General features: G+C 37.4%; 1 protein-coding gene across 1 annotated transcript in view; it reads left to right on the forward strand.

Annotated features, from left to right (window-relative positions):
- Positions 1–1,304: 1,304 nt before the first annotated feature.
- Positions 1,305–12,151, forward strand: part of Cytip (cytohesin 1 interacting protein) — a 28,367-nt gene continuing 17,520 nt past the window's right edge. The window contains exons 1-3 of the mRNA XM_027937920.3: positions 1,305–1,549; positions 8,919–8,968; positions 9,190–9,244. Of these exons, the coding sequence (XP_027793721.2) occupies positions 1,376–1,549; positions 8,919–8,968; positions 9,190–9,244 (279 nt within the window). The 5' untranslated portion in view covers positions 1,305–1,375. The remainder of the gene's footprint in view (positions 1,550–8,918; positions 8,969–9,189; positions 9,245–12,151) is intronic.

Genomic DNA, 12,151 nt, shown 5'->3' on the forward strand with positions numbered 1-12,151 from the left:
TATACACACACACACACACACACATACAAACATATATGACATGAAAATCTTAATAATTGGTATATTTACTTGTCAAAATCTGTAGCATGGCTACTACCTACCCCAAAAGCCGGGTGCACCTGTAAACTCTTATTTAGATCTATATATATATATATATATATATATATATTTATTTATTTTTTTAGGGGGGGAGGACATCATTTTGCCTGTGTCATAATTCTATTCTAGTAGTGATGAGTCATGCTGTGACAGGGTTTTACAAATTTCTGATGACTCCATCTTTGGAAGCCCTGTTACCACTAACATTTGACAAGTTTTGCTTGAGCTCAATTCACCTTGACTTATAGCACACACATTCTACTTTAGTGCAAAGCTTTTCTAACTCTATTTAAAGTTCTAGAAAACTTCTTTCCACTTTCATTTTTATTATTCCTTTAACCTGCCTCCCCTGCTTCTTCCCCAAATCAGTTTTTTCAAAGTTACCTGCCCATGACCTCTGGGGGACAAAAAAAAAAAAAAAAAAAAAAAAAAAAAAAAATTGCCATCCGACACCCCTTGATACTCATTGGCATTTGCAGGGACCAACTGGAAACTCGATTTGCCTGTTATCTTCTTGCCCACTTCATTCCCCAGACCACTTAGTGATGCTGCAATAACGTCCAATCTAAGCCATGGCCAACACTGTGCCCTAAGTGAGCTGGCTTTCCCTTCCCACTCTATTGTGTAAAGATGGTGGGTAATTTAGAGCGGACAAAGTACTAGAAGGGGAATGAGAAGAATGCTAAATGGCTATAACCTAAATGATAGATAGAATGTCTTTTTGATGAACACTAATGAGCTAGTGCCTACTTCGGGGAAAGTACATTACAAGGACTTTAGGAGAGAACATTATGACCAGCACCTGTAATTCTTGCTTATGTTCACAAGAACTGTCAGCACATCCTGGCTCTTGTACTGCTAACGTTAAGGAAGAGCATGGATGGGAAACAAATGGCAGAACTTGGGGAAGTGTTTCATTCTTTTTTTAAAAAATAAAATAAATAAAAAGGCAGATGGAGTTTTGAATACAACTAGCTAAAAAGTATGAAAGGATAAGAGTTCTGGCTGTTTGAGGGAGAAAATAAGAAAAGAACTTTTTGTTTTAATTGTAAAAAAATCGCTTGAGGTTGTCTGAGGAGCTTAAAGCAAAAAGCATTGAGAAATGGGAGTGAACAGTAAGATAGGGTTTGTGTAACAAGTACCTCAAACCACAGGAGTCACGTGGGTTCTTTCTGCTCTGCTACTCTTGATTACTTGTCAGAGGGTAGTACATTTAGCTTCCCCCATCCTGCAAGGCCACTCAGACATGTGCAAGCTGGAGTAGTCTTTATTCACAATGTCTTTACAAAGGCTTCTGCACCAGAGCAGCAATGGCAATTTGGTGGACTACTGCGGGGGTCCAGCATATAGCTCTTACCCTACCCTCACAGGACCTCTTACCATGGATGATAACAGAAGGATTCAGATGCTGGCAGACACTGTGGCTACTTTGCCTCGAGGACGAAAGCAGGTATGATGACTATTTTTTTTTTAACCTTAAAAGTGTTTGTGTTTTCTTGAGAGTAGAGTGATATGTTCATCTGACTTCATACTAATCAGAATTAGTGACCAAGCCTAGGGGTGAGGAAAGAGGCAAGGTGCGCACAGATCTAGAAGACCAATTCAGAGATGTGAGACCAGAATCAAACACCTATTTTCCATCTTAAAAGACTGTTTTTCTCATTTGAAGAGGTGCTCAAGTAAAATGAAAATCGTTGGGCATGAGAATGATTTGATCTTTTCCCTCTTTTTGTCTTCATTGATTCTTTTCTTCCCATCCTCACTATTCCCAGTCTTTGACAATAATTTCAGTTTATAATCAAAACAGAATTCTTTTTCTCTTGGAAAAATTCTGTGCACTAAGTTATTTTTATTCACCTCTAGGGCACTGGCACATGCCTCATGCTCTTGGGAAGGATGGCTTTTTTGGATAGGTGAGTGCGGGATAGAGTGCCACTTCAGCTATTTAGTAGCTGTGGGATACTGCACAAGTCACCAGTCTAATATTCAGGTTGCTTTCTTGTAAAATGAAGATAATGGTAGAAGCACCCTTGTTAGGCTCTGTGATTCTTAGGTAAGGAATGTACAGTACCTAACAGTGACCAATATGCAGACTGTGCTTATGAAAGGCTAAATTCTGTTATTTAAAAATTTTTATTGCAGAATATTTCTCTAAAGATGAAAACTCACTTAAAAAAATCCAAGTCCTGAATTTATTCTGATTTTTTTGTCCTTCAGTTTCTAAACCATAGCATATTTTTATGATTTACTCTTAGATTTGTTATATCCTGTTATTTAAACTTTTAAAAAGCACTTATTTACAAAATATTCAGAATTGCTTTAGAGCACGATTTTTTTTTCTCCCTTAATCTTGTGTATACATCATGTGCACCTCTGAATCCTTCTGATATCAGGATCTTGGAATTATAGCATGGAGGGAGAGTCATGATCTTTTTTTAATGATCCAATGAGTTAAGTCTTTGGTATTTTTCACAGTGAAGATAAGAACATGATTTTCCATGACCTAGATTATTCATCTTTCTCAATCCAAAGGGGTTTTACAGTACAAAGTTTAATATAATGATGAACATTCCCATCAATTGACAACCAATCTGAAAATAAAGCAACAAGAAAACACCAACATCTTTATTCAGTTTTGAGATATAGAGCAGCCTGTTTTCCTTTCTCTCTATTTGCTTGAAGCTATCATATTAAATATGATTCATTCGACTAGGCCATGATTTCATGCTTTTGGTAGAATACTTACTGCTAAAGCTGGTCATTTTTGAATCAGAGTCGAAACTTACTTCCCACCCTCCATGTCCTCCATACCTGCAGCTTTACTTATTTTATTTACTTTTCAGCTCAGACATTTCAGTGCAATAGGTAGTTTCTGAGCACCCACAAGGGGACAGATGTCATGCTACCCATAGGAGACACTGAGTAGAGCAGCACATTTGTGGCCCGGAGGGGTTACAGTTTAGGAAGTGGAATGAATAAGCATTATACAAAGTAAATCGACATAAATCCTTTCATCCAGGTAGCATGTCTTTGAATACAACCTTCAAGGATTTTACAGAGGAAGGGAATGATTATTGCTGAGGCACCATCCTAGTGCCTGGGGTCAGGATTGTGTAACAATAGTCATAGTGCCAGTGGGACCCATGCATGGGCAGGAGGTTCGAGGAGACCTCAGACCTGGGCTTCTTTGCAGAACATTTGGACAACTTCCCCTGAGAAAGCAGTATAGTCATCCCTTGGTATCCATGGAGAATTGGTTCAAAGACACCTCCCCCACAATGAATGTCAAAATCCAGGGATGCTCAAGTCACAGACATAAAATGGCATAATACTAGTGCATAAACTAGGCATGGCCTTCCTTATACTGTAAATCATCTTTAGATCACTTATAATGCCTAGTATTATGTGAATCTATATAAATAGTTGTTATATTCCATTCTTTAGAGAATAATTATAAGAAAAGTCTGTACATGTTAAGTGCAGATCCTGTAGTTTTTCATTGTTTGAATTTTTTCAGTTGGTAGTTGATTGAATCAACAGATGCAGAACCTGCAGATACAGGGAGCTGACTGTGATGTGACCTGCCCAGAGACCACTGAATGTGTTTGAACAGAAGAGAATTTAGGAACTTTATTCTAGAAACTGGGTGGGTTGGTGACTAGAAACTAGATGTGAAGGGGGAACTTTTGCATTAGTTAGAGAAAGAGGAAATGAGACAATGGAGAAGAGACGGAAAGACTTGAATATCAAAGGTATTGAAGACAGAGGAGGCACATTTGACTTTAAGCCTGAGTAGCATGAGTTAGAAAAAGGCAATCAGTAGAAGAGATCTGATTACTGGTGGAAGTTAAAAAGAGGATTTAGGCATATTAATGTGTGTGTGTGTGTGTGTGTGTGTGTGTGTGTGTGTTTATACACTCATGAGTGCATACATACAACCCAGACCAATCAATGTATGTGTATGCTCTTCACTTTTCTAGTTCTTCTCTTCCACTTCTGTCATATTCTCAGACATGCTGGACTTCCTCTATTCAAAGAGCTCTTTCTTGATGTAATGAACATTGCTTTTAAAACCAAACCAAACCAAACCTCTGGGTTTATACAACCTTCTGATTCTATACAATTTTTATCAATGAAACTTGATTCCAATCTATCCCAACATTTTGGAATTTTCCAAATGGATGTTCACGATTCAATGTGTTTGCTTGTTGAACATTTTCAATCTGTGGTTGGTTGAATCCAAGGATGTAGAACCATGAGGACATAGAGAGGACATAGAGAGCCACTGTATGTTTGAGCAGTAAAGAATTTAGGAATCTTATTCTAGAAATGTGGTGAGTCAGTGAGTAGAGACTAGTTTGGGGAGAATGATCACCCTTTTGGCACTGACTGAACAGCAGGCAACAAGATCCCTGGGAGGCAATCACAGTAGCAGGTGCTTTGCGGCCCACTGTTATTTTCAACACTGGGAGGGCTGACGTCAACAATTCATACTTCTTGTTATTGTTGGCTTTGGTTTCTGCAAAGCTGTATCTGGTTAGCTTCTAGTTTCAGATTAATCTTTAGAATCAGTTCGTGTTTGCATTCAGAATTGTTTAAAAATAAATTTCTGTGTGTGCAGATTATTTCAATAGCTGCATTTGTAGGAAGCACCAGACATCCCGGTAAGGCTTCTAATTTTGAACACAGTTTTAGGGAGGAAAAATTCCTGGAATGGAAAGCTCTTTAGGAAGAAGAAAGAAGGATAGTTTTTGTTAATGTGGGGGGCCAAAGGTGTGGTGATTGTGCTTGACAGAAAGCAGTTTTTACAGAATGCTATCATGAGAACTAGGAACCCCCTCACACGGGCAAGAAGCTTGGCTGTGTATTAGTGGCACCACAGATGGATACCTTTTGCTTGGGTTTCTTTTAGTTATGAAATCATTACTAAATAGGCAATTTCTGGATGACTGATTTCACATGCAAGTTCAGATAAGGAATTTGGGCTGAACTCTGTAATGTGTATTTCTCCGTTGTTTCTGCCCTTTAAGAGCTTTCAGTATTTCTGTCAGCACATCTATCAGGGACCAAGGTTTCCTACAGAGGATTGGGACTATCTCAAGATGTTAGGTAGATAACTATGTTTATTTCACTACAAAGGAATTTTAAAAAATATATTCTTTGATTCATTTTGTGGCATTTAAGAAGTCCATGAGTCTGCCGTCAGACCTTCCTGAGAAGCTGCAAATTCTGCTTAGGTTCCTTAAGGGCACTTACAAGTTAGAAAATTGACATCAGCTCAGTCATTGTGTTGTATCTTTGAACAGTCTCTGGAAGCCCTGTGGTCCTAATGCTCCTGACTCAAAAGTGGATGAGGCGTGATTCATGGAACAATTGGGAAGTAAAGATGAGACAGGGGACTGGAAAGAGCAGAACTCATATTTTGAGACTTTCAAAACATTAAAAAACCCCACCTGTGTTTCTGTATGCTCTCCTAATCCCACTCTTTCAGGAAGTGAGAACTCAGAGCTGGATAAGGAAGTAACCATGTGTAACTTAGCAGCAGAAGTGGCTAGAGTGTTGAACTTTGAGCCTCTTTGAAGCAAACAAGCTATGTGGCTGAGGGGCAGATTTCCCCTGTCTTTTGATAACTGACAGCTGAAGTCAGTTTGGTCTTGGTTTCTCACTTCATAGTAGGAAAAATTACATTTTGAATATTAATGCCTGATCTTTTAAGTCATCTGACTGAAAACAGAAGAATGATGATAAGTTCAATGCCAGGCGTCATTAGTGGCCAGTGAGGAGATAAGGAACTTTGTGTATTCAGCCGTCATAACCAAATGTGTGCTTTGCAAGCCTGCCAAATTGCTAAACCTAGATTTCTCATATTAGATAATGTGTAATAAAAGACAGCTGTTGCCAGCATATGCCGTGAATTGCACACCAGTTCCTCATTCATGATTTTTGGTGCCTTCACTACAGGTCTGGAGAGGCTCTGGCTGGCAGGGTGGTCTGGGGACCACCAACTCTGCTAGTCACATTTTTGAGCTGCTCACCCTAGGGAAAAGGTGCAAGGGAAATTCTTCCAAAGTGTAAGACCCTTGGTAAGACCTTAGACATGCTTAATGTCACTTGGGCAGACAGTTTGGTGGGTGAACCTTGGGATATTTCTACATCACCTTAGTCTGATAGTCCGGATCAAAATCAAGGAGGCTGTGTGGAGATGTGGCCAATGTCAAAGAATTTGATGGTGTCTAATTTATTCAGATTGACTTTTATTTATGTTAGGTGCCTATAACCAACTCTTTGCTAATCCAGAATGGAAACTTAATTTATAAGTGGACTAAGTCTGATTTTGTGTGTGTGTGTCACAATAATACAAATGAGTCAGTCCTCAGGAATTGAACACCTGTGTTTCTCATGTTGTGAAAGACAAATATTTTCATCTTTGTATAACTGGATACATAGAACGGTTAAAAAAGGGGAGGTGGGGAACTTTCATTCTTATAGAAGTCTCTGATCTGTTTTGTGAACCTAAGAGATTTTAGATTTTTTATTTAAAAGGCCAATTGGAGAAAATCTTGAGGCTTATTAATGCTCTGATTATAGGCCTAGGAAAAGGGCATTTGAAATTGCTAAGGCTGGATGTTTTAATAATTTATCATCTCTTGCCACCATCGTTCATTCATTTAGCAGTTGTATATGAGGACATTACTGCCTTACTTGGCTTTCTATTAATGATTTTTCTTTACTTTCTGCTGTTTTGGGATAGAGGGAAGTTTCCCCCCTTCTGTTTGTTTTCTTTTATTTTTAAATCTTGCTATCTATTTGAGAATTAAACTTTTATCTTTTTTTTGTGATTACCTTTGAGTTTTCCTGTGAATGCTTAATTTAATGAAAGACAAAGTTAAAGAATATCTTAATACAACACTCTTGTACTTGGATACTTGGGTCTTCCCTCGACATTCACTTGCTTGTGTTGTCTAGTGGTTTATTTCTGTTTGTCTCCTTTGCTATTTTAAGTTCCCACTCTATTCTAGGCCCTGTGATAGGCAATTGGGTGGAAAGTAAAAACAAATACATTTCCCCAAGAGGCCTGAAGCATAGAGATGATTATCTACAAATGTGAAGTATCTGGTCAAATATGTACTTCATATAAATATATACACATATGACCCTATGACCATCCATATGTGAATATATAGATAACATGAAGACAAGGTAGCAAGAACATCCTGATTACAGATGACATAATTAAATATGGCTAACCTAAGTACTTAAGCATCTGAATTCAAGGAAGAAGGCAAGCAGATGAAGGCAATGAAAATAGATCAAGAAATTGTGAGCCCAGTCTAAGGGTGAGATTGAGAATGCTCAGAATGTTAAATTCATGGCCCTCCTTCCAAGGAGGCAGTCCACTAACAACTGAATGGTCTCTGTCTTTTATTCACCATATACCTCCGGTGCCCAATCAGGTTGTAACAAACCACACATTTCTGTAGGCTTTATGTACTCTTGGGCCTTATAAATCAAAAGTAGATTCTTTTCAGCAAGTCTAAGGATTTTTTCCCACTCTGAGCCATTCTGTTTTATTCAGTCTTCAGGGGGATATTATTGAGTTAAGGTCCAAAACTGATAAAAGAGGCAAATAAAACTAATTTACATAAAATATGTGGGATGAGTTCACCTCTTCATTACATTAACTTCATTGACTGGCGGCTGGATTACTAACACTGGGACACTCCAGAAAATTTGTGAGACTGCTAGCATTTGGGACCTGGTAATTTGAATTCCCCAGAGTAACGTAGGCTTCTGGGTAACTAGTCAGATATGCATTAATTCTTATATGGATTTTTCTACATCTGGTTCTTATCTTTTACTTATTTTATTTTTTATCTGGGCTATTTATCTGGATTGGGACATTTTATGCATTTGCTTACATATGACAACCATATTAAGTTGGCAGTTAAATACCAAGTTAGCTAGTAGCATGTGCTTATGTTTAGGGTCCTTGGAACAATACTTGAGAATGGGCTAATTAACCTTTCCTACACTACAAACAAACAAAACAAAGAAACCACACAAAAATCTGCTTCAGTCCCCTAAGAAACAAAGTGTGATTTCTTTATTGACTCTCCTCTGTTAAAATGGTAGAATATATCCTGAAAGTTTATGTTTATGTGATTCTTTTCTTCAACATGCCGAGAAGTGAAGGTGATATTATTTATACCATTTATAAAACCATTCTGAGTTTCCTTTCCTTTCTTGGCTGGGAATCTCACTACATTCTTCCAAAACTATTGCAAAAATAAATCGTAAATAGAATTGAGATTTTGAGTCCCTGGTTTCACCTGATTCATGTTTTGTATATGAGTTGTTTCTGTAGAGATTATTTTATCCTGCTAAAAACATTAGCATCCTGAACTATTACACTTAACACAGTTATTTCATCAGCATCTCCAAACATCAGAGATTTGGGTTTCATGGCATTTTGTGGGGGCTATTTTCTTTGGATTTGAGTGTGATCATACATTGTTACTGTTCATCTTCAGAGGCTTTAGATGCAGACCAGAGATGAAGTAATATTTCTAAGCTTTGGATTTCTTCCACATTACATGAACTCTTGTCACAGTGCCTTACTTTAAACGAAAAACTGAAAGTCCAGGTTCCCAACTGTTCTTTGGTATCACTAGGGATTAGAAATGACTGCCTTTATGTAACAACCTCCCAGGAGCTGGGCCAAAGAGAGTGGTGAAGAACAAGCTCCTGTGTGATTTAGATCAGTTTATATCTGTATTTTAAAGACCTTAAGATAACTGAAGGCTTTTTCTGTTTTTCAGCTTGCTTTGACTCGATCAAGTTCTTTGGGTGAATTTTCCTGTTCTCAAAGGTAAAGAGATTCGGTTGTTTTTTGGTTGTTTTCCACCCAGATACATAAGAACATAGCTCTCCAGACTGTTGCTAAGACACACATGCACACACACATAACAGGTTCTACAGTTTACACAAATTCCAGTTATTCTTAATTGTTGTAGTGATTTTTAATAATAAATATGTATCAGATGTGATACTCTGAACTCCATGTGGTTTATTTTATTTTATTTTTTATAGAAAGCTTGTTACTGTGGAAAAGCAGGACAATGGAACATTTGGATTTGAAATTCAGGTGGGTAGTTTTCAAATTTTCAAGACTCCCCAGGAAGAAAGTGGAGCAAATAGTGTCATGATGTTTGCAAAGTGTAATGAAGTTAGGATTACAGAGCTATGGAGACTGTGAATTTCATTCAGTAGATGGGTTTTTGGTAGTTTTCCAGAGTGTTGAGTGGCGTCAAAGAAAGAAAACACTGAAGCTGAGAAAATATTACTCCTGAGATATGCACAGTTCCTTGTGCTGAGCTGTTTCCATCTTAGGCTCAAGATAGATCAGAAATACTTTATACAGATGTGCATTTTAAATATTTCCATTCTTTACATGTTTTTACACAATCATGTTCTTATAATAGATACCAGGTTCCAAATCCTCAATATTTGAGAAACACTTGATAGACTGTGTATGTGATATACATGTACTCATGTGTAGTTACTGATATTTTGATATTGATGATTTCTTAGTGGAGATAATGAGAGATTTGTCTTTTTCTTCTGATGAAGGCACTTTATTACTTGAAACATTTAAGAAATTTGACTCTACTCACAGATTCTTCATGATGGTGGGAATTTTTTTCTTTTTCTTTCTTTCTTTCTTTTTTTTTTTTTTTTGGCACTAAGGGTTGAACCTCGGGATGCTTAGTGACCAAGCCACATCCCCAGCCCCTCACCTCTTTTTTTTCTTTTGTGATACTGGGGATTGAACCCAAGGCCTTGTGCATGTAAGGCAAGCATTCTACCTACTGAGCTATATTCCCAGCCCCATGATGTAGGGAATTTTTAAACAGTCTTTGTAGGTTTCAGTATAAATGTCTAAAATTTTAATTTCTTATTTGCTGTTTGCTTTTTCATGACCACATTAGGAGAAGTGGTGAGACAGGTGAAATGAAATCTGATCCAGTTAAGCACAATGGTTGTAGTTTAAGCATAACTGTTTCTTTCCACAGCAGTTATACATTTCTTTTAGATGTGTTTTGCAGATTTGAGATCTTAGCTTTTGTGCTGCTTTCAGAAAACTTTGGTGTGATATCAGCCCCACAATTAGAAACTCAGTATGTATTTTAAGATCAGGAACAGGAAGTGCTAAGTAAAACACTTTTTTATGAGTAAAGAAACAAAATGGAATGAATAAGGAGAAAGAGGAGAAAAGTATGCCTTTTACTGTCTGAACTCTTCCACTTTTAAATTTGGTAAAATCTTTAATTTGCCATAATAATTGGTGAAATGCATCAGATTTTAGAAGTAGAGTATTCTTTTATTCCCTGTTCACATGAAACACTACTTATTCTCTGACAGAGACACTGTGTGTTCTGTGACTGGTTCTTTTTAAATGAGAATAATCCTCAGCAATGTGCAGCAGTTGCTACTGAAAACATGATAAATGATTACTTGTGTAGCTGATTTTTCTCATTCTGCTATACTATTTATCACTGCTTCCTTATGTTTCCCTCCCATGCCATAAATACTTACTCTACATGGAACAAGAGTCAAAAGTATCATGAGTAGACAACAGGCCACAGAGCCACTCAATCTTTTAGATAGACATGAGCTGATGGCTTAACCTCTGAGCTACAGCATGTATGTTATCTTAGTGAGACAGGAAGTCAACAAATAGGGGAAATGCTTTGAGGAACGTTTTGCAGGCCAAATAGAACCTTACATATCCTCATGTGCACCATGTGTAAAAACATATCTGGGTCCTGGCCTGCCAAGAGAGTGACATTTTGGAGAATACCAGATCCATTTTCCTCCGTGGTTTTCCAAGGGTGCCCATTTTACACTGCATATGAGAATAATGCAGCATGATAAGAGCATAGACTTTAGATTCATGTACACTTTGGTTCTTATTCTCTTAATTACTGCCTTATTGGGTCCTTGTGGATTTCCAATAACACATATAAAGTCTCTAGTAATGTGGTTGGTATCAGTGGATGATCAATATGACAAGTTGAAATGAAGGTCACTGGGCATGAGAAAGGGCAATGTGATCTTTATGTCTCCATGAAATGCAGGTGATCATTCTGTCCCTGCTATTGTAATGGGAGACAATAGATCAGTGAGAGAGAATGAGAAAAATATTTAAGTACTAATTTCTGTTACTTTGGGGAGTCTGTTATTTTACTCCTATTTCTAATCTCCAAATTTACACCCAGTACGAGTACATTCAGGTGCCAATTACATAAATCAAATTGCTTCCCCTGTATTGTTTTCACTCTGATCCCTGGGGATGGAGGGTAGAACTTCACTGATAATGAAAATTGTTATAACAATGGCTTCCAAAAGGAATGTCAGTTATTTCTTTGGTTCATGTACCACATGGAGTAGACCAGCCTCTGTCTCTGGAAGGATCTGAGCTATAGTGATAGCTTTGGTGGGAAAACTGTTAAAGCCATTTCTGATACAGATGAGAAGTATATTACATGATCTTTTAAAAATCCCTTCTACTTTTAAGATATGGGGACTCTGAATGCCTTAGGGATTGAGCAGAAACCCCTTGAAGGTTAACAGATCAAAGTTTCTAGATGTGACTTGCATATGACTGACATGTGGTGCCTCAGGGGTTGCCAAATAAGAAAGAATTAACATTCAACATTAATTTCTGCACAATGAAGCAGTCATGTAGTGTGGCTTACTTTTAGTAATCAAGTATTTAAGACTCAACTCAAAATACTTATTTTGATTTTAAAGGGAGCTAGACTCCATAACTTAAATGTTTTAAAAAGAACAATATGTTTGTTTTGAGTAGTTGGGATGCTGTACATAGCACATATTTTCAGTATTTTGGTATAATTTGAAAACAGAAACAAAAACCCAACATCAACAAACTACTTGTGTGCCACACTGAGGTAAGAGAAAAAGCCTAACTTTTTCTAATTGGGTAACTGATAAACTGGTAAGAATTCGGGGAAGGCATAGTAGAGAGTGC

Source organism: Marmota flaviventris, chromosome 11, assembly GCF_047511675.1.
Source record: "Marmota flaviventris isolate mMarFla1 chromosome 11, mMarFla1.hap1, whole genome shotgun sequence".
In the NCBI taxonomy this organism is placed as follows: Eukaryota; Metazoa; Chordata; class Mammalia; order Rodentia; family Sciuridae; genus Marmota; species Marmota flaviventris.